The 23650-nt window shown below is 31.8% G+C and overlaps 2 protein-coding genes and 1 pseudogene across 3 annotated transcripts; 2 read left to right on the top strand and 1 right to left on the bottom strand.

Moving 5' to 3' along the window:
- Positions 1–2491: 2491 nt before the first annotated feature.
- Positions 2492–3760, top strand: LOC134269837 (cerebellin-1-like). Its single transcript, XM_062752037.1, has 2 exons — positions 2492–2636; positions 3367–3760. The coding sequence occupies exons 1-2, from the start codon at positions 2507–2509 to the stop codon at positions 3756–3758; spliced, it is 522 nt and encodes a 173-aa protein (XP_062608021.1). The 5' UTR covers positions 2492–2506; the 3' UTR covers positions 3759–3760.
- Positions 3761–6460: 2700 nt separating this feature from the next.
- Positions 6461–7919, bottom strand: LOC134269842 (ryncolin-4-like; annotated as a pseudogene).
- Positions 7920–15422: 7503 nt separating this feature from the next.
- On the top strand, positions 15423–23119 carry LOC134269836 (ryncolin-1-like). Of its 2 annotated transcripts, none has more exons than XM_062752036.1 (5): positions 15423–15507; positions 16228–16361; positions 17268–17364; positions 19393–19557; positions 22858–23119. In XM_062752036.1, the coding sequence occupies exons 1-5, from the start codon at positions 15432–15434 to the stop codon at positions 23091–23093; spliced, it is 708 nt and encodes a 235-aa protein (XP_062608020.1). In that variant the 5' UTR covers positions 15423–15431; the 3' UTR covers positions 23094–23119. The 2 variants fall into 2 exon arrangements, with proteins under 2 accessions (XP_062608020.1, XP_062608019.1); XM_062752035.1 differs by having other exon boundaries at positions 16216–16361.
- Positions 23120–23650: the final 531 nt, after the last annotated feature.

The following is a 23650-nucleotide window of genomic DNA, read 5'->3' as shown; positions in this document are numbered from 1 at the left end:
AAAGACTAGGTCTGGAATATGAATAATATACAATATTTTATCTCTCTGTCTGGAATATGAATAAAATCTTTCAAATATCAAGTTGTACATAAATACGCTGTAATAGTTCTATCTACTTCTTCGAATTTTCATTTCTGTGGTTTTCAAGGAGTAATGGAAACAAGTGATACCAGTTAACGCAGTAATGTCCCTTCAGGTACAGACCAATTAGGTTGGCTGCATGGCAGTGATTATACCACCAATCCCTTCTGTACTTTTTTGACAACCCTTGCTGTCTTGACGATCTCGATTATAGAATGGTCGACCGTTATGTGTTAATAAAATATATTAACTATAATTATTTATTAATTAATGTGATTTTTTTCCAAGTTTTTTTAATTTAAGTTTCCCAGACTATTCTTACTATACTGAAATATATTTTCAGGATTATGTTTCCTATGCTACTATACAGATAGCAGAAACTCGCATTTTAAACACGAAATTGAGAACAAAAGACTTGACAACTCCACAAACACAAACATGTGTTTTGAAGTATGCTTACTGACACATGAATTTATAACCATACAAGATGTTGGTTGCGTTGAGTTATTATGAAGTATTTTTAAATGATGCTTTATCATAAATGGCGTTTATTAAATACACTTTTAATTTTATAGTTGTAGTTATAAACACAAATACAAGGACGAGAAAACCTAGTGTAATATGTTTATATGTAAGAGGATGTAAGAACAAGTTAGATTTTTGATTGAATTAATCATGGTAATTGCAAGGTCAAACATTGTTAAGATTTTTTTTAGCAATCTAATGACTTATTCTCATGAAATAGATAAAAATAAAATTTTATTCACTTGCAAAGTCAAACATTGTTAAGATTTTGTTTAGCAATTTGATGACTTATTTTCATGAAGAAAACTCTAGTCAATTGGACAAAATGTCATTTCGAATTCAAAAATGGTTCAGTTCATTACTTGGCAACAAAATTGAAACTGAATATATACATGTATATATTATATCAAATCTATGCCTCCTACAGTTTTCCAGCTATTCGGATAGACAGGTTAAGCGGTACAAAATGTCGCTCTGCTCCGCATGCAGCCCTTTTTAGGGGAAGGAGGTGTTCCTCCTATCTCATACCGTCTTAGCTTGAAAAATTAAAATTGGTCTGGTGAATATACCGTCAGGTTTTTAAAGAGTTAATTTTTTTTGAGAGAGTAGTAATGATTCCAAATCCATTGTTCTAATATAAGGGAAACGGAATTCCGACGATGTGTACGGCCTGAGAGACCATGCAAAAAATGGAAAATCAAGACTTCGAGTGAAAATTAGAAATTGCAGTTGACCTTATTTCACTAAACCCTGCATAAGGTCAAGTTATGTAACATGTATACCAATTTTTCTCTCTTTGAAATGTTATTAGACAATGATTTGGGTATCACGACTCCTTGTAAAACCTCACAAGACTTAAAAAAATTATTTAATGAATTAAATTATATATACAAAATTAATTTCCTAAACACTACGTGAATGGAATTTTGGATACACTAAGATATAGCGTGTTAATTATGATATTGCATGTAAAGTTTTCAGTTATATATTGATTAAAAGGATATCAGTAACCAACAAGTCATATTTATTTTCATTTTGATTACATTTTGAGCATTTGCAAGGAATCACAAAAGGGCGTTAATTTATAAATATGGGTCTCTTACTTTTTTAGCAATTATAAAAAAAAATCAACGTTAATTGTGTTTCCAGGTATTCTTCTTTCAATTTTTTTTTCAGGCATCAGTTTAAAACAATGTTTAAAGAAGTATTACATTATTATTTCATTTTTTGTACCCCTGTAATCAAGCATTTGGGGATAAATAGTTTTGTCCTGTCCATCCGTATGTCTGTCTGCTAATCTGTTTGTCTGCAAATACTTTAAACTTGCCCATATTTTTTGAGTGGATGGGACTATGGCTTTCATAATTCACAGGATTCTGTAACAAAACCTTTCTGAAGGTACCAACAAATTTGACGTCCTGACCTTGATATTTGAACCACTCTAATCAAAAATTTTCAAACTATAACATTGCTTATAACTTGTACAGTTGAAAACGGGGCTTTTATACTTAATAGGAGTATTTATTTGATAAAACCTTTTAGTTGGTATAAGTATTTTTTTTAACTTTTGACCTTCCAATTAGAGTTTGAACCACTTTAAGAAAACCTTCATCCTTGGCCATAACTTTTGAACAGTTAGTACTAGGGCTTCATATTTCACAGGTATATTACTTGTGACAAGATCCTCCTTTTGATACCAACAGTTTCAATTTATTGTCCTTGACTTTGGAGTATGTCATGCATTTCACTTTGAGAAACTCCAACCCTCTCCTATATAAGCTGCCAAACAGGTCATCAGTGTTTCACAAACACATCTTGTTCAGAATTGGTATTTAGTTCCCTAACTTCTTTAGTACCAATGAATACAAAGACGGTGCTGTTACTTGTTGCAATTTTGTGCATGATCATCATGACCAGAGGTGACTCACCGAAACCAAAGACTTTCCGCCATGACTACGCCACCTACAAAAATGTCTGCCGGGAAATGGGTTGGGTGCCAAAGTGTGAATGTCATAAGGAAACCAAGAAAGGTAACCGATTCATAACAAAATCATGTTTATTTATTGCACGAGATTAACATGCATATCAGGTCTACTTAGCGTAAGACACTAAGACAGAGGCACGAGATTTACATGCATATTAGACCTCCTTATCTCCTGACCTATTTCTTGGCGGAATTTACATGTCGGCATAATGATTAAGAAATCAAGTTTTTTGTAAGTTTGAAAAAGTTATTACAGAGAAAACAAATAGAAATGGAAATATTCAGACATCTTCGCTAACCAAAGGTTTCTGATACTCTACTCTCCTCAAAAACCCTTAGCATACGATCTTAAAAATGGATTTTTTTTTCTCTTTACTTTCGAGAATGAAAAAATTAAGTAAACAACGATCGCGAAAAATAGATATGGTGTCATCCAATATCTTAAGATATATATGTGCAAAATATTACTAAGAATCTATATTGAAGATTTGCACTTTAAATTACAAATGAAAAATCTATACTTCTTTTAATTATTCTTTCAAAACTTTCATGATTTAAATACGTTGTTTTTCTCTGTTGATGACGCAGTCTGTGTGTAACATAGAGATCATGTGTTGTCAAGGATTATGAGGAATGTAGTGTATCAGAAACCCTTGGCTAGCAAAGATGACATTTCCATTTCTATTTGTATAAGAATATATATATAAGAATTAAACCGAAACATATACTCTGTACATATAAATTTACCTATCTGTTTTCTCCATTCGTTTTTTAAGGCAGTGTTGCATTTTCGGCTTATCAATCAACTACTAAAAGTTACAAACAACACGAAACATGGATTTTCGATATAGTTGTCGTCAACGACGGGAATTCGTATGAGAAGACAACAGGAATCTTTACTGCACCTTCTGACGGGACATATGGGTTTGCTTGGGCAACATTAACCGATCCAAATAAAATGGCTCATCCCTACCTGAGGGTTAATGGTCACTATAAAGGATTTACAGCATTCAACAACTCCGCCACGTCACAGAGATTTTGGAGTAGCGGCTCTAATACAGTTCTATTTCAACTGAAGAAAGGTGACAAAGTCAATATTGCTTCCGGATATGGGGCAGCATATGCAAGAGAAAGATTTACTTCATTTTCTGGATTGAAGATGCACTGATTTTGTTTAATCGATTTATCTAGCTGAAATTAATCGTAAATTTAAAAAAAACATTGTTTTTATCTTTAAGGCATCTTTAATGTTCAATTTAGATTCAGGTGTCGGGGAAGATGCATTGATTAAGAAAAATTACTGGTTCATTGATTGCTTGATTGCCGTTTGCCTAATACATTGTACATGTAAGTATAATGAATATACAGCTCAACAAACGTTTTAAGCTCACATGGTTTTTCGCACAAATTAAGGTCACATTTTTTTTAATAAAAATTACTATTTTCGATCCTCAGAACGATGACATAGCCCTACGTTATATTGCATATATAACGTCAAGTATAAATGTCCTTTAAAAGTATTACCTTAAGTTTCCAAAGAGGATGTTTTAGAGGGGAGTTTATCAATAAATGGTACGATGTTTCTACTAGAGGCCTCTACCATAGGTTTTATTACAAATAATATAAAACGTGCTTTCTTTGATACAATGTAGTTGAACATTTTAAATTTTCTTCTTAAAGGTGAGTATTTAAAAAAATTTTTTGCTCATTTACCATACTCATCTGGGTTTTGTCGAAATGTAGCATCGAAAAGGGATAACACTGCAGAGAGAAACCATACTACAGTTTAGGATAATGAAGTATTGTTTATTTTTTTTGCATAGTAAATTTTTTCTATGAAAAGGAAAATTCTTCTGCATTTACGGTTTGAAACGTTGAAATTTTGCTGTGGGATGAATCTTTCATGATTATAGATTTTTAGAAGGTGACTCTGAAAAATGCCACCTTATTAACATACAAAGCAGTCAAACAGATGAAAAATACTATTATCACCCTGCGCTAAAGAGTCAGAATGTACAGAAAATACAAGTTACAGTAGCTGTACTGTGCCCGTGTCTATGTTTCTGCAAAGAGCTACTGCTTTCAAAAGAACGGATAAAAAGACAGCTGCAATTGCCAAGAAACTACAAAAAATCAAATGGAAATAATTGTTATTTTTCAGCCAAGAAAATATTAAAGTTCTAGCAATTGATTTGTATGAATTATGTTTTAGTAAATGAAATAAAACTCAAATAATGTAAACAAATACTTTTAAAATGTATTTTGATTTCTCAACACACAATATAACATTATAACAACGTGACCTTAATTTGTGCGAAAAACCATGTGAGCTTAAAAAGTTTGTTGAACTGTATAGTGAGAAAGACGACTTTTTAAAGAAAGCCTAATAAGTCAATTTTTGTAAGAAAACCTAGGTCATGGATAGATATACATTCGATATTCAAAATGTTAAAAGAGAAATAGCTACATGTAATGGTAAATTAACAACAAAACTTTAATATAAAGATGAGTTTAGCTGCTCTATTGTCAAATTCTTTTTATAAAATAAGACAGTTTTTTTTATGTAAGAGCAGTTGTAAAATATGCTCCTGCATATCGAGTCACTGATGAGAGATATGTATCATATCTAATCACTGAAAGATATGTATCCTTTATAGTTTATACAGGAGCTAAGAATGTATTGCTTCATACATAAGGCAACTTAAGGATAAAAAAATCCCTGTAAAAATAATTTTTAAAAGACAAGCATCTTTTTCAACGAAGCACTTACTGTTCTTCAACCTGTTTATGGTGTTGAAAATGAGTAACTATTAAGCAAATGTTTGTTCTGTATTTTTACCTGAATAAAACTGTATAAAACTTTTGGAAACAGCATTTAGCTACAATATGGGTCCTTCCTAATTAAATAATATGTTTTTGTGGAGAAAACTGGTTTTGAAATCTTCCATTATTCTGCTTACGATCTAGTCTCTTTAATATTTGTTTGGTTGTTGTTTTCTACAATTGATATAGAAGCGTTAACATTCTATATGAACGCTTTCTTAAAATTAATTATCATGTGTCCCTAGTCTTTATAATATTTGTATTGAAATAGGCTGTAAGAGTGCTTTATTGCTTGAGGTGGGATTTTGTTTCTCACATGAAGCATTTTCTTATCCAATTTATACATTGATCATACTAGCATATAATCAAAACTAACTTGAGACTAAAAGTCAGGAAACGCGATTAATATGACATAACTATTTAATGCAAATGAATTGTGCTTCTGCGTAGTTGTCCTACCTGAAATTTGAATTGTATGTTTTATTTACTAGTATACGATAACGTCCGTTTTCTTCACATTTCATAGAAAAAAGGAGTTCAACACTCAAAAATTACCAGGAGTTATTGAATGTTTCGAGAACCCCTTATACATGTAAAACAGTGGATTTTCTTATTAAATTGATTACAAAATCATCACTGTTGTCAGTTCTGAAATATCGTCATCAATTTAATGCAGTTAAAAGTATATAATTATGTAATTGCATTGAATATCTCTTGGATTGACATAAATTTAAATTTAATCTGATTTTATTTTTGGGGGTTCCAGATGACTTTGTATTATGCTGCACATGAATATACACTGCCTGAAGGAATGATTTTTTTATTGTTGTTTTCTTGCTTAGATATAATTGTTTAAACAAGAAAAATACATTAAACATTGCTTGGCCTGAATTAAATCAGTTTATTCTTATACTGAGTATGGAACTACAATTCAACTATCTTTGCTAGCCTTGGGTGTTTAGTCTGCCCTGCCCATGAGCAAACCTAGAACCCTTCCAATTGGCTTGCAAAGTTGCAGTGCAATGTCATTTGAATAAAAACTAATATTTATGATCGACCGTTATGTCTTGCTAGAGAATCGCCTTATAAAAACATTTTAAATATATTTTGAAAAACGATCAAAGATCAATAAATCCAAGCTTATTTCTTTAAAAAATCTGTGCATTTGGTCTCTCTTATGAAAATATTCATACATCGCACGACATGAAAATTGATCATTAATTTTTAAAATTTTAGAAACAAAAAAGTAATGTTATTTTTTTTTTCGAAAATTACCTGCATTTCCCTCATATTCTTCGACAGTCAAACGGTAGCTGGAGGCTTCGTTACCGAAAGAAAATGTTCGATAATAAGCATGGTTCTTAAAATCTGAGAGATCCACTCTCAGCTCATACCAACCCTGAGATGTCAGCTGATTTATTCGTGGGTTACCTGGTTCACAACAAAGAAAGTGCCTAAGGTAAAAATATTCCTAGATGTACATTTTTTTTCAAAATGAATATTTTTTTAATGATGCAAACATACATGTGTAATTAATTTTCCCGTTGAGGAGAAATTAATATTGAATTTGTAATCAGCGACAAAAGAAAAATAAGGTTTACAACAAATATAGAGAAACGCGACTAAATAAAAATATATAAGTATGTTTAACTTAAATTATTGCTTCTAAAATGATAGATTAATCATTTTTAGTCCATCGATTGAATGATAGAGAGAGAGAGAGAGAAAGAAATAGAGATTCAGTCAAACGCAAAAATCTAAGTGGACTTAAAAATAAGAATTGCGATTAAGTCCTTTGAACTTCTTGTTTTTATAATTTTATTTCATTATCTCATTTTTTGGAATTTATTTGCTTAATCTTTAATTATTTTTTAACAAATAAGTGAATGTACATAAATTTTGCAAAATGCATTAAAAAGTTGATTTATACATTTCATCTGAAAAATAATGGAAATATAAGTGAGCGATCTCATAAAAACTTTAAAACAGTAAAAATGTAAGATTAAGGAAAAAGATGGACTCCTTTGACTTACCAATCCAATGCACTCGGAACACCAAGTCCATACTTGTATTCCTTCCAATGTCTGTTGAATCCAATTTTTCCATTCTGTCGTCTTTGAAAAACCTTATGTCATGAAAAAGACAAACAAAAAGTGATCGATTTCCAATTTAATCTATGAACAATAAAAATATGTTATGGGATACTAAAGTTAACCCAAACCCCTGAAAATACCAGAGGTGGCAGTTTAAGTGCTTAGGGGAGTGAGCGTCCCTTATTGACCGATCACACACACTCCCTGATCCCTTTGTATTGAAAAATTTGACGGAATATACTATATTCGAATTTAGTTTGAAAGACGGGATTGTGAATAGTATTTATTAAAAATGTTTAGCTGATTTTACCGTCCAACCACCACCGGTAGTTGTCATGTCGCAATAAACCTGAAATCCATCGATTCCCTTAGGGTAAATTGTGTACACACCGCTTTTAGTATAATTCGACCAAAGTAAATCTTGGCAATCCTTTGGTAAGAATGGCATTACAAATACATTTATCAGATAACAACTTTACGATTGTATTTTTTAAAAATTATTTGTATTTCCCTCTGAATTTTATGGTTAAATTAAAGTTGATAAACAATCTTTTAATTAAACGATCTTGAAATATACTCACTAGACGCCAAAGTTAATATATTTTCCGGGATTATGGAAAGCCATGATACAATACAGATGACAAAAACAGCAACTCGCATTTTCTAACAGTTCTTTTCCTCACCGTAGAGAGAAGAAAAAATTTTAAAAATCAACACGTACAAAGCATATGTTGTGAAGTATGCTTTTTGACACGTGAATTTACAGGCGCACAAGATGTTTGATTTCATCAAGTTTTGAAGTTATTTGAATAGTGCTTATCTTGAAACACAATGTGACAGATGAAGGCAAATCCTGCTGTATGATTTTTTGTGACTTATCTAAGGCCTTTGACCGTGTCTGGCACAAAGGACTCTAACTTAAATTAAACATGTATGTTGTAAAGAAAGATATGTATAGTTGGTAAAAAAGCTATTTAGGGAACAGAACTCAAAGAGTGATATACAAAAACCTGGTATCCCCTACTGAATCCCTTTATGCAGGTGTTCCACAAGGCTCTGTATTAGGTCCTTTGTTATTTTTGATTTATGTGAATGATGTAGCTGATAAGATGTCAAGCTTCTGTAGACTTTTTGCTGACGATAACAGTTTGCAATATGCATCTAAATGTGTCAAATCTATAGAAAGTCATCTGAATAATGATCTTTTATCTCTTGAAGAGTGGTCTAAACAATGGTTGCTAAAATTTAATCCCTCTAAAACTAAGGTTGTATTTTTTAACACAAGAAAAAAAAAAGAATTTCCAAAACTCCTTTTCCAAGATAGCCAATTAGAATTTGTTCAAACTCATAAGCATCTTGGGGTAACTTTTTCATACAACTTAAGTTGGTCATCTCACATTGAAATCTTGCTGTCTAATGCATACAAAAAATTAGGTCTTTTAAAAAAACTTAAGTTTAAAATAAATCGAAAAAGCCTTTCACTTATGTATACTTCACTTATCCGTCCCCAACTTGAGTACGCTTCAGTTGTATGGGGTGGTTGTCTATCCATCGATTCTGAAAAATTAGAGAAATTGCAAATACACTCAGCTCGGATTGTTACTGGACTAACTATGATTGCCTTTAGAGACTCTTTGTATTTTGAAACAGGCTGGGAACCACTCAGCGACAGACGCAAGATCCAAAGATTAAATACCATGTACAAAATTCACAATGATTTAGTACCAGGTTACCTATCTGAGAAAATACCAGATATGCGATGTAATGCTTCTGCATATACAACAAGAAACTCACAAAATTATAGTATACCTGTATGTAAATTGCAAACTTACAAATCATCATTTGTACCAACTGTAATAAATGAGTGGAATTCCTTACCGCTAAATACATGTACCAGACTTTCAAGCTCTTTGTCTGCTTTCAAAAGTAAAATTAAACAAAAAATAGCAGAAGCGCCGCCTTGTTTTAATTTTGGTAAAAGACGCAACAATATACTGCATACACGGCTTCGGCACAACTGCGTGCTAAACGCTGATCTTTATAGATGTAATATACATGTAATATCTAGTCCACTATGCTCCTGCGGTAAGGTAGAAGATACACATCATTATTTTTTTCTCGTGCCCTAACTACAACGGGGCCAGGAAAGAGTTTTTCGATAGGTTCTTGAGATTTAATAATAAAAGTCCATATTGTTGACATTCAGACTTTACTCTGGGGGATACATCACTCAGTATTGCTGAAAATGAATATCTATTTTCTGTTGTACATTCTTATATTCAGCATTCTGGTAGATTTAACTGATTGTGGTACTCATTTTTAAAATTATTTGTATAAACAATAATGTAGCAGTATATATATGTCCACAATGAGAGTTTATTTAATTTATTTGTAATCTATTTTGTACATACTGTTGAACACTTCTAATTCATCCTGTAATAATATTTCATGTAAGGAGAGGGCGATTTAAGTTTTTAGAACTTGTGTCCAATCCCATTGTATATATTTAGTACAATAAAATATGTTCAAATCAATGTGACAGACTACAGCATGGAAATCATTAAATGTACCTTCATGTATAAATAAGAACCAGGTTGTAAATTTTATCCAGCTTTGTTATTGGGTTGCAACACAACTGTAATCATCGCACAAGTGCAAAAATGAATTACTTAACTATTTCTTTTCAAATAATCAGTATGTTGAACATAGAGTTTTTTGCAATGGATACCGAGAGTTACTTGTTGACTCAGCTTGAATTGCATAGTCTCGGGTCTTTCCGTCAGAGGTCGGAAAAACAACCTCGAGGTTGTTTTTTCGACCTCTGATGGAAAGGTCTGAGATTATGCGATTGGAATCAGCTAATAATTCTTATTGTTAAAATGGACTATTGAGAATAATCACAGATCAATATGACATTTTTACATGCTTTTGAGATTGAACATCACTGGTTTTTAAAGTTTTCTTTCGTGAGATATTTATGTTATGAAAAGGTGCAAAGAAACATAGAATTTTACTGAATGATGTACGACATTATAAATGAATTAAAAGGTCAATCATTGCCTTTTTTGTAATTTATTTCAATGATTAATAGTGATAAAAAATTATATTCATTTATCTCGCTTTATTAGAAAGACAGCAACTTTGATGAAAGTTTTAAAATTTAGTCTTGTAAATACATCTGTTGTTGATGTTTTCCCCATGATTTCCGTTTTATTCATCATTATTGCAATAGCACCAGTTCCCAATTGTTAAATTATTAGTCTTACATGTCGTTTGATTGAAATCGTTTATAGAAAGGAAATCGTGGAGAAAAGCCGTGTAAAGAACTTCAGAAATATGATTTATAAGTTCAACTTTCTTTTCCTTTAATTAAAATTATCAATCTGAGAGAAGTTTGGATTTCCATAAAAACTATTGGTTTTATGATATATCAAAAGTTTAAACAGAGTATTGTGTGGTTTATTTTCTTATTGTTAAAGTGAAGATTTACGGGGTTGGGATGCACAATGTCTTTTCTTCTAGAGATTTCTTCTACTTAGTTTTTAATCCTTGAAGGAATTTTGTGTATGATCTATTTCCTAATATAATTGGACACAATTTTGCCTAGCAAGAAGTGCGTTTACCAACTGAGAAATATAATAATGCGCGGTTATAATAACATTCTAAGGGTTATATCTTTGGGATTATTGAGAAGGCAACACTTTACAAACTCAGTAATCCGGAAAAGTTTACCATAGTAAAATTGCATGTATAGTTTTAAGTCATCCTACGAAAGCCCAGAAGGCTCATTCGAGATTCGAGTTTCCAAATACGAGATTCGAAATTCGAGATTCAAAATTCGAAATTCGAGATTCAAAATTCGAGTTTCGAGATTCAATATCCAAACGAACCAATCAAAAGCGAGTTCAACATTTGATTACTCCCCTTTATTATGTTCTTACTATCAAGAAATAATTCAATATAATTATATCAAATGGGTCATTTAAATAATTAATGGATTTTTGATCAGCAAAAAATATATCAATCTATATTATAGATTCTTAAATATTAAATAGATTACATATATCAGAAGTATTATATTTTTGTATCGTCAACTAATTACCGGCCAGGAGGCGGTCGGCTCTATGATATGAAAGTTCTAAGTCGCTGTGCGTTTTTGCGGTGTGAAAACAATTTAAATAAAAAATATTTAACATTAATATAGTAGTATATCAAAAAGAGCGTCTAAAGGTTAAAGAAGAACGCATCATAAACATAAAATTAAAAATTCTTATGAAGAATGAGGTAAATATTTCATCCAATCCTATTTGTTTGAGGTGCGGAGAAAATTAGGACATGTGTTGGGCTTAGTCTAAAGCAAAGACCTCGTTATGTATATTACGCAATTTTACTTTCTCCATTCAAACGGGATTTGTTGTACGTATTTATTTTAAAATGACGTGTACATATGTACATATACAAACATTTTGAAACATATGTTTAAATGTTAATTCATTAAAAGACTTAGCAGGCTACAGAATATTACAAGATTTGGCCCTTAGCAGACGAGGATAATGCACGTTTTACAATGTGCCAAGAATTTTCCCGCTACAACTCAAAGAGAAGAAATGTAGTGGTGGATCTAGAGGGACCATAATAGGAACAATTAATTGGTTTGCGGCCGATTTTTGACGCTTGCGTCAATATAATTTATGTTTCTTGTCTTAATTTTTAGAAAAACACAGGTACGTGTGGACAAGACCCCCCCACCCCCCCATCCCCTTGATATTGAACCCCAGGGCTTATTTCTCTGTTATGTGTAACCTTACAATACGAAAAAATTGCTGGCGTAAAACCCCCAGACTAATCGCTCAACCAAAAAAAAAAAAAAAAACAAAACAAAACAAAAAAAACACAATTTATTACCCCACTTTACAAGAAAGAATGCTGTTTACGGAGAAAATGTGGGATTATTACGTGATGCAGAGTCAGTCTGATAGCATGGACTAAGACAGAAATACATTGTATATTTAGAGACAGTGCAGTGGCGGATCCAGAGGGGGGGGGGGGTTACGGGGGTTGCAACCCCCCCCCCCTTTGGATTTGCAATTTAAGAGAAAGAGAAATAAGAAAGTTCCAATTTTTTCGTTGTGTTTTTACTATAGGAAATGTAAGGTGAAAGGCTAATGTTGTATTATATAAAGAAATTCGGTTGTAAAAACAAAATAAAAACCCTCCCTTTATAAAATAGGATTTTCAGGTTCGGAGATTTATTTCCCTTTCTTTTTCAAAAACTTTCTGGTAATGTATACAAGTACTTTTTCCCAGATTGATCAACGTCCCACTTTCAAAAACCATACTCCACCCTGTATCGATATTCTATTGAGTTATTTAACTATATATATGTGTACAACGTACGTTTTAACTGTTTTCGCCTTCAACCCCCGCTTTTGAAAAATACTTCACCCCCCCCCCCCCTTTGAAAAATTTCTGAATCTTACAGTGTGATCTTTTTAAATGAAAGAAAAGGATATTTTACAAAATAGGCAATTTTCAAACAAATCTTCGATTACATTATTCCATTTGGACTACATTGATGTTGTTTTCAATAAAATATCAAATATTCCTCACATTCGACATTTAATACTGTTTTTTTCGGTGGAAAATGCATTTAAACTTTTTAAAGTTAAAACAAAATAAATGCATTTAATACCAGAGGGGGTACAACGTAAACAGACTAGAGTGGCATATCTTTCTCTTATAATGTATTGTGGGTATTTGGGGGGATGTTGAGCGAATATTCTGGGGATTTTACATTTTTTTGTTATTGTATACATGATGAATAAGTTAAATAAATATATCTTGTGAAAAAAATTTCCAATAAGCCCTTGGGTTGAATATAAAGAGAGTGTGCGGGGGGGGGGGGGGGGTGTCCCGCCCACAAGTACCTGTAGTTTTCCTAACAGAAGAAATTCATAAAAATGACGCTTAGACAATTCAAAAATGTATATACTCCTGATATATGAAATCTATTTAATATTTAAGAATCTATAATATAAATTAAAATATTTTTTGCTGATCAAAATTCCATTAATTATTTAAATTTCCTTCTAATATATATAACACTTTTTCTTGCATTGTAATTTAATCAAATGAACCATTTGATATAATTATATTGAACTATTTCTTGATAGTAAAAACATAATAAAGGGAAGTAATCAAATCTTGAACCCGCTTTTGATTGGTTCGTTTGGATCTTGAATCTCGAAACTCGAATTTTGAATCTCGAATTTCGAATTTTGAATCTCGAATTTCGAATCTCGTATTTGGAAACTCGAATCTCGAATGTACGAAAGCCCAGAAGGCTCATTCGAGATTCAAGTTTCGAAATACGAGATTCAAAATTCGAGATTCGAAATTCGAGTTTCGAGATTCAAGATCCAGATTAACCAATCAAAAGGCTCATTCGAGATTCGAGGTTCGAAATTCGAGATTCGAAATTCGAGTTTCGAGATTCAAAATCCAGATTAACCAATCAAATGCGGGTTCAACATTGATTACTCCCCTTTATTATGTTTAATCTATCAATAAATCGTTTAATATATTTATAACAAATGAGTCATTTGAATAAATTACAATGCAAGAAAGAGTGTTATATATATTAGAAAGAAAGTTAAATAATCATTTGATTTTTGGTCAGCAAGATATACTTCAATTTATATTATGACTTCTTAAATATTAAATAGAATACATAATCAGAAATATATATATTTTTGCATTGTCTACTATATATAAAGGATTGTTGACATAATAATAAAGTTATAAATAGTGACTAAAGATTAACAAAATCCTTGTAGCCTTGATAAATAAAAACCGATAAATAAAGTATATTTTAGTCTTTGACCATAACACTATGGTCAGAGACTAAAATATAAAACCATAACGCTATAGTTCTGCAGCTAATTTAGACTAATCTACTGTTTGATATCAGATAAAATGAATGCTGCATTTATTATAATTCATATTTGCAATCTGTATTGTATATATAATTGTTAATTAGTTCAAGAAATCAAAGCCTTAGATGAAGATAAGTAATTGAAAACTTTATTTTAATGTATTCCCTCTATTAGGAAAACGAGCGCGGTTTTTATTTATCAAGGCTACCTTGCCTTTCAAATTTTTAAAGTAACATTTTCAGTGTCGGGAAAAATTGGCAGGTGTTGCCGGTAGGGGTGGGGATTTTGTTAATCTTTAGACACTATTTATAACTGTATTATTATGTCAGCAACCCTTTATATAGAGTAGACAATGCAAAAATATATATATAATAGATAAATGAGGGTCCTGATATATATGTATTCTATTTAATATTTAAGAAGTCATAATATAAATTGAAGTATATCTTGCTGATCAAAAATCAAATGATTATTTAACTTTCCTTCTAATATATATAACACTCTTTCTTGTATTGTAATTTAATCAAATGACTCATTTGTTATAAATATATTAAACGATTTATTGATAGATAAAACATAATAAAGGGAAGTAATCAAATGTTGAACCCGTATTTGATTAGTTAATCTGGATTTTGAATCTCGAAACTCGAATTTCGAATCTCGTATTTCGAACCTCGAATCTCGAATGAGCCTTTTGATTGGTTAATCTGGATCTTGAATCTCGAAACTCGAATTTCGAATCTCGAATTTTGAATCTCGTATTTCGAACCTTGAATCTCGAATGAGTCCTCTGGGCTTTCGTGCGAATGAGCCTTCTGGGCTTTCGTATCATCCAGATAAAATTACACTCATTAACTTTGCGTGTACAATATGGTGCTTTTAAAGAAGACAAATAAATATTATATTTCTTGCTGTCGATCAATAAAATGAAATTAGACAAAGTCCTAAAAAAACATCAAGATCCACAGTTTTATTCTTACATTGTCAACTATGGTGATTAGACATATTTGTTTCTATGCAGCAGTTTTTGCTCTCGGAATATCAAGTAAAATAAACCAAAGAAAACGTAAGTAAATACATGCATATTAATTGTAACACTATTTTGATTGACTAGTTTCATTCCTATGAAAGTTTGGCAGAGTAACATTTTATTTATGCTTTTAAAAGATTGATAATAATGCCTTAATTGCATTCTTCAACCAAACTTAAACTTAAACAGCCAATCAATATTACACGTCTCTTTGCAAATTACTCTTAGTTTAAGAAGAATATTGTATACCGTAAATCTGGAAATTTATGCTGTAGATAAATTTTTAGCAAATTTGCGAGTTCATTGCATTCGCAAAAATATTTTTCTTAAAAATAAATTACCAATAAGAAAATGTAAACAAAACAGTGGTCATTCGCAAAATTTTGAAACGTAAAAATTAATCAACAGCATTTTAACCCGAATTCGCAAAATAAAATCGACATAAAAATTTCCAGATTTACGGGTATTTTCATTATAATTTTTGTTGTTAATTCCTTGTTCATACCAATAAAATTCATTCTCAGCAAAAGTTATTTCATAACAGTCTTTAGATGCTTTGAAGGATTCAAGTAAGGCAATTGTATTATTAAATGTATAACCCTGAAAAACTTAATTTTTACTGACAACCCCTTTCTATATAAGGTTTAAAATGAAACTCAAAAATTTGTTTTGGTCTGTTCATCCATCTGTCTGTCTGTAAATCTAACCTAAGTGAATTCTGAAAATTACATGTACCTATTTAAGCATCCCTCTCAGCATTGCTGCCACAAGACTGTCAGGATATTTTATGGTCAGGAACCACTGACAATGGGGTGTACACTATCTACCCGAGAGGCACGGGCGGATTAAGAGTTTTCTGTGATATGAAGACTAGAGGAGGCGGATGGACAGTAACGTTTTTAATATTTATTTTAGAATTGTATTGAAAAACTGTTGAAAAAATTACATGTACCTTATTTTTACCTGATAATCTTTACTGAATGAAATACTGAATATATGGCGATAACGAAATAAATTATACTCTTTTTAAAAGGGAATTCTATATAGAATATTGAAACAAAAAATCATGAAAAAGGTCCTCAAAACATATTGTTTTCTACCAAAGCAATGCTTATTTTTACAAGTTTTACGCTATACATGAAAATGCTTGTCATTGACGTTACTAATCATTGAAATATGGTATTTAAAATGGAGATAAAATTCTCTCTTGCTTTATAATGTACATGTACCTAAGTTTGTATCATTTTCCAAAGTCAAGAATTTTTTTTATCCACTCCGCTCCATATAAATTTGAAGGATTTTGATCCGCTCTACTCCATGTGATCAAAATTCCTTGACTTGGGAAGATGGATTTGTATAAACCGTGCTACACGTACATGTTTATATTTTATATTATTTTTTGATCGATAATTCAGAAAATGGGAAAAAATGAGTAATATTAACTTATTTTGTCCTTAACATTTGACTGAGGGCGTATTGTAAAAGAGATGATATTAACAAAAAAGAAAAAGATCATTTGAAAAAAAGAGATTCCTTATATTTATACACAATTCAATAAATTAATAAAAACTTAAAACTATTATTTTAAACTATGATTTTCGAAAATACTTCTTTCTGTGGTTTTGTTTCGTTGTTTGTTTGTTTTATTTATTTTATTTCAGACTGGATAGTTTTTTAGTTTCTTTTAAAGACTATACAGAAAAAAACATAATCTTGTATATTTGAGATTTTATATATAATATCATATATGTGGTATATTTAGTTAACTTTAAATATTATTCGATCTTTTACGCAAGATCTTCCAAAAACGTAAGGATGGAAGAGTGGGTTTCAACCGCAACTGGGAGGACTATACGTATGGATTCGGAAACGTTAATGGAGAATATTGGCTAGGTAGGTTTATTTGATTTTTCAACATGCATTTAAAGCAGTGCTTTTATTTCAAAATGCTGACTGACGTTTTTCATACACATTGTTAGTCCATTATCTATAGACTGAATTGACGACAGATTTTCCGTTATTTCCCGATCATGTCAAGGATCGAGCACAAGGCGGGTATGACCGGTCGACAGGGGATGCTCACTCCTCCATGGCACCTGATTCCGTCTCTGATGTTTTGGATGTCCTTGTTTGCTCTGCTCCTGTTTTGTATTATTTTATGGACTTTGATATTAATACTGTTCGTTATCTCCATATCGTTATTTCAAATCAATTCGACTGTTTCAAATTAATTATCTTTAAACAAAAGTAATCAGTAATATTTTAATTTTTTAAATTAATGCATTGCTGTTTGTTTTTATGTCCCCGTAATAGAGGCTTAAAGGGGTAAATAAAATTTGTTCTGTTTATCCATCTGTCTGTCTGTTAATATGTTCGTTCCTAAAAACTTAACCCTGCCAATAACCTTGATTGGTTGAAGTTACGGCTGTCTTACTTCACATATGTATTTCTTATGACAAGACCTTTTTTTCTACTCCCGCTTGAAAAGCGGGAGGGTATATAGTAATCGGTTTGTCTGTCCGTCCGTTTGTCTGTCTGTTACGCTTTGGGGTACCCATCTCTTATCCTTAACTCCTCTGAAACCACTGAATGAAATTTGATGAAACTTTCACAGAATCTTTATTACATATTTCCATTGTGCACCCCCTATTTTACTTTTTGATCTGACACATATTTTGGGTTTCCCACAACAAAACATGGACACTCCCATTATATTCATGTGGGAGGAGGGGGATATCGTTTGATGAGCTCATTCCTCACAGTACCTCTAGTTTATCTCTTGAATTTGCATGATCAATGACCATAATGTCAAGATTAATTTTTTATTAATGGTTCTAAACGTTTAAGTCAAAGTTAAACAATGTCAAATTGATAATGCCCAACAAAGGCCTTGTCATAAGAAGTGCATTCGTAAATACTCTCGAAGAAACGATTTTAAAGTTATGGCCAATGATTTTTTTCGAAATACGATGAATTCCAAGATCATAGAAAAAGTCAAAACTATTAGTATACATGGTAAGCTCTTGAGACAGGAAATACATATGTGAAATTTTTAAGCCAAAGTACAGACAGCTCAAAAGTTAAAACAAAGATATGTGTTTTTAAGTACATGTGATTCAATCTGTAAGATCAAGGTTCGGGACCTTAAGGACCATAATTTTTTGTACTCTAGGGAATTGTGTCAAAAGAAATAAACATGTGAAGTATGAAAATCATAGGACCAACTGTTCAAAATGAACATGTGTGGCAGAAGGTAACGTTATTTCAAAACTAGGACAAGGTCAACGGGTCAAAATTTTCGGTACCGGTATTACTTATCACAAGGAATAAAATTGTGAAATATAAAAGCTCCATCTCTATCTGTTTAAAAATTTTGGTCATTTTTTTTTCAAAAGAAGGCCTAACTCCAAGGTTAAAGTCAAAGAGTAAAAATGTTCATATCTAAGGGAAGGTCCTGTCCTGAGGGAAAAGAAGGAATATATTTTTGCTCAAAAGATATAACTTAGGTTCAAAGATATCAATAATGGGTCAAGTTTGAAAATAGAAGTGCAAATGGTTGGTGTGCTATTCAAGGATGTGTCACAAGAAATATGCAAGTGAAGTATAAAAGACCTAGCTTGAACTGTTTAAAAGTTACATATGTGGTCAAGGTTTAAAAGTTTTAAATATTTTGCAAATGTGCGTCAGACTCCAAGGTGTCAAAACTGTTGGTCCCAAAGGAAAGCCCTGTCACATGGAATACACATATGAAATAAGAAAATAAGAAAGCCATTGATCCATCCTGTCAAAAGTTATGAAGAAGGTTAAGGGTTTAGCGAACACACAAAAATTAAACAAGAAAAACGAAGGATGGTCAGGGCAAAAAGAATATGTATATATGCCAAAAATCTTCATTTAGCATAAAAACATCATTACACATAGGTACACAGAGAATTCATCAATTGACGTCACAAGGATGGTACGAGTTAAGAGTAGATATGTCAGACTTCGGAGGGAAGAGGAGATACGCAGAATATAGGGTGTTTTCTGTTGGCGACAGGAGTAGTAGATACAAACTCACTGTGGAGGAGTATCATGGAGACGCAGGTAGTTATGTTTTCCACACAAAGTATAGGAGCAAACGATTTTACGAGGGGTGATCAAAAAGTTCGCGAACTATCTCTATATCTACAAAACCACAATTTAGATTAGTACACACATAGCCATACACATGGTCTATAAATAGCATATGCTGAATAAAGTATTTCTCCTTGTTTGTGACGTCACAATATAAAAATGACGTCACTATGTAGGTCACTTGTGACGAAAAATGGTTGTCTCAGTCTTACTCGTTCAACAAACGACTGTATACAATTTATTGTATATTTTAGAAACCCCTTTGCCGTAGCATATAAAAAATTGTACACAATTTATTAGACCAATTACTTCCTTTAAAATCAATCAATGATTGGATTGATCGTTTTAGTGAGGGAAGGCAGATGGTTAAAAATGATACTTGTTATCTTGCCCAGTAAAAGCAAGTTTGAAAAGATATGTGTTTTTAATTATTAAAATAAGCAATTTGCTATCAATTTACCTCCAATTTACAGTTTGAAAAATAGTTGAATATTTGAACAATAATATAATTATTAAATACCCAAGATATCGTTTACTTTAGATTTTAAACATATTAGACATGATAAAAAGGAGGCACCCATTCGCTATCTACCATGAATAAACGTCTCTCCCGAGACAGAAGATCTGTGTTTTAATGCTTATTTTTGGAAAGTTTATTCTTATCCACCCATTCTGTTGCAAAGATTTGATCATTTCTGACAAATGAACTGTTCTTGTTATAAAAATTAACTGACATGGACGGAAATATAAAACTCAGAAAAATCTTTCAGCTTTTGTGACAGAACGCTACGGGGGGGGGGGGGGCGTCACGTGACCGCCAATATCACGTGATTCGCGCATGCGCAGAACGGTGGCTGATGTTCATTAACATTGGAGAGTACTAATGTAAAATACAAGTTGCTGTCCTTTCAAAAAAGGACTACAATACGTGGACCATATGCATGTTTTTCTAACCGAAATTGAATTCAAAACAATTTCTAGGTTTAGTAAATATTCATGTAGGTTTGTTTTAACATTTTCTATTATGATCTGCCTACTTTGACTGATAGTACTTTCATAGCAAAATTGTTAAATGTTATCTCCGATAAAGTTTTCTCATATTTAAAAAATGGGCTATATTAATACACGTAAGCCTTAGTGGCTGGGGCTTGACATCTCTTCTGAATTTATACGGAAGAAATCTATGATTTGAAAAAATCTTATGTTACACGTGTAGCATAGCTCTAGCTGTAGTATTTTTTTTCAGAGCCCCCCCCCCCTTTTCATGCACATGGAAATCCGTTGCGTAAGGCCTGTATCAAGCTGTATATGGATTTCTGTATATCAGATTATTTTTGCGAGCCTTGATGCACAAAACAAATGCCGATAAAGACAAGTTCTTTCTACTTTTTAAAATGCATCTGCCATAGAAGCAATGCTTAATTTGTATATAAAAGTATATGTATAAGAAAGAAATTCGGATGCGCTAATAAACTAATAAATACGGTATGCAGATTTAAAAGCGATATTTGCCAATGAACATGGTATATTCTACGGGTAAGCTGTCTTAAGGGGGGGGGCGAACTCTCCCAATCGCTAAATCTTCGGTCTTTTTGACTGGCTTAAGTTGTTTTTCCGACCTCTGACGGAAAGACCCGATTGCGAACTCTCGAGCATTTTCGCGCATGCGTAGTTTGACATATGTCCATGGCATCCGATTTAACCTCGCTTATATATTTACTGCGTGCATGACCTCAGGGTCCACGCAATAATCAACACTGAGACGAAATATTGTTTCCTTTATGGAAGTTATTCAATTAGTTCGCGAACCTTTTGATCACCCCTTTGTACTCTGTTTCTTTATAGGCCGGGTCTACCGTCTTCAGCGGATGGCTCATCGATTTTATTTTCCTTTTTTAAAAAAATTAAAGTCCTTGTGACCTTAAAGTGATTTTATTGTTTCATATATATGTATAAATAGGGAGGTCAACTTTATCGCTATATCGCCCCAAAAATCAACTCATTGCCGCTACATTTTTTTTTTCTAATTTTCGACCGATCATTAGCGCTACATTTTTCTTGACCGAAAACAATTTATTATCACTACATATTGAATCATCCGAAAACAACTCATTACCGCTAGATATCGAATCAGCCAGATTTGATACGGAATATAAGTTCCAAACAACAAACACTCATATTTTTCACCAACAATTTGGGCAGATGCAGATGTAGAGTGTATTCGTACGACAAAGAATTACATAAAGAATTCAGCACGATGTTTTACAGTTAATCAATAAAAAACAATAGCTTCTGATTTTATTGAAAGACCAGCTACCTGTGCTAACTGATAATCTGAGTTTGCATGTTTAATTTGAAGACGATTGTCTGTTCACACGTCAAACACTTTCATTTTCCCGCCTTGTATACACGTGGGTAAAAAAAATACAAAAATGTTTGCAATTTTATTTTCAAAAAATAATAGAAAGTAGATAATCAAAATAGGATGTTTTGACCTTCATTTGATTTTTAGAAATTCATAACTTCAATTCAAGTGAAAACTTTGATAGTTTGATTAACTATTGTAAAAACTGTGATAAATAGAATAGCTTTTGTGATCACTTTTAATTACTATCGTGAAAGCTTTGAGACTTTCTTTAACTAACGTAAAAACTTTGATTCTTTGTTTCATTAGTGAGGACTTTCATACTTAGATTTACATAAGTTAACTATGGAAAACTATAGTTTTTGTGGAAGCTTTTTTAAAGACGTTTTAAATGCAATCCACTCTTAAATCTAAATTTGTGCAGTGTATGGAACTTTGATTTTTATCAAGAGGTTTCAGAGGTCAACATTATTTGAAAAAAAATTTTACGACTATATATAATAAATATTGATTGATTCACTGATTAGTGCTGAGTCAACAATATTTCACCTATATTTCAGCGGAAAATTAAGTTTAGATGACCGGTTTTGATATGTTTTGGTTTCTCTGGCAAGGAGAAAATGAAATGATTGTAAACTTGTACTTAAAACATTTTTCATCATATCTTATCTACTCAGGAATAATCAAGAATTATACAATACATTTTTTTAATTTTTGTTATGGAACTTTCTCAAATAATGAAAATGCACCATTTTCATTATTCGATATCAATAAAACAGTTTAAGTATTCTTTTAATATGTATGTTTTAAATTCAAATAACTAACCATACTTCGTTTATTCAATGGACTTTTATTCTCAACTTTGCAGAATATAACACACAGTTTATTTGTATGTTTCTTTTCAGGAGATTCCATGGCTCTTGTTAATGGTCAACCTTTTGTTACAAAAGACAGAGATAGACACGACTGTTCAAAAAAATACAAAAGCGGTTTTTGGTATAAAGCCTGTCATCATGCTAATCCAAATGGTCTCTACCTAAAAGGACACCATTCGTCTTTTGCAGATGGCATAAACTGGTATCATTGGCATGGTTATAATTACTCACTGAAAACCATTGAGATGAAAATCAGAAGGCTGTAATATATTGTGCTGGTAGAGAGTGTTCTCTAAAACAATGTACCAAAAATCATGCCTTTCTTGACAAAATAAATAATTCAAAAAAATATTTTGATATCACTTGTACTTTTACATGTGAAGCTTCAGTCGTAGTAGGTTGTTCACGGTCGACTTTCTTCTTCTTTGAAAATTAGAAAGTCTTTGAGCAGAGAATTCGAAGAAAGAGGTTGTCTTTCTATGCATTAATGAATATGTGATAGCACACAAACTGCTAACCATCGCCTTATAAAGTTCCTGCTTATGTCTGACAGTGGCGGTACTGTTTCTATCTTTCTTTGATTCTGTAATGTTTTCTCAGTCAGTACTTTCACAGAAATTTTCTGAACACTTGATAGACATGGAATAGACAGAAAATTATTTATATCTATGAACATGATTAAATCTAAGCACTGAGTTTTAGAAGCCCAAAATACACAATTACTCTTGAAAAAAAAAATATCAGGAAACATGCACTATAAGATATGTAGGATTCTTGGGAGATATTTCCAACAAATTATAAGGTATCATATTTTAAGTACAAG

This window comes from Saccostrea cucullata, unplaced genomic scaffold (assembly GCF_032062105.1).
Source record: "Saccostrea cucullata isolate Sc308-1 unplaced genomic scaffold, CSIRO_AGI_Scuc_v1 ctg1118, whole genome shotgun sequence".
Classification (NCBI taxonomy): domain Eukaryota; kingdom Metazoa; phylum Mollusca; class Bivalvia; order Ostreida; family Ostreidae; genus Saccostrea; species Saccostrea cuccullata.
Note: the sequence above shows the minus strand (reverse complement) of the source record. Positions and strands in the feature narration are given on the sequence as shown.

Excerpts from the sequence above, each read along its gene's own strand:
- LOC134269837 (XM_062752037.1), top strand. The coding sequence starts at position 2,507 with ATGATCATCATGACCAGAGGTGACTCACCGAAACCAAAGACTTTCCGC. Across the intron at positions 2,637-3,366 it reads TCATAAGGAAACCAAGAAAG|GCAGTGTTGCATTTTCGGCT; the intron begins GTAACCGATTCA and ends TCGTTTTTTAAG.
- LOC134269836 (XM_062752035.1), top strand. The coding sequence starts at position 15,432 with ATGGTGATTAGACATATTTGTTTCTATGCAGCAGTTTTTGCTCTCGGA. Across the intron at positions 16,362-17,267 it reads CTAGAGGAGGCGGATGGACA|ATCTTCCAAAAACGTAAGGA; the intron begins GTAACGTTTTTA and ends CTTTTACGCAAG. Across the intron at positions 17,365-19,392 it reads TAATGGAGAATATTGGCTAG|GTACACAGAGAATTCATCAA; the intron begins GTAGGTTTATTT and ends CATTACACATAG.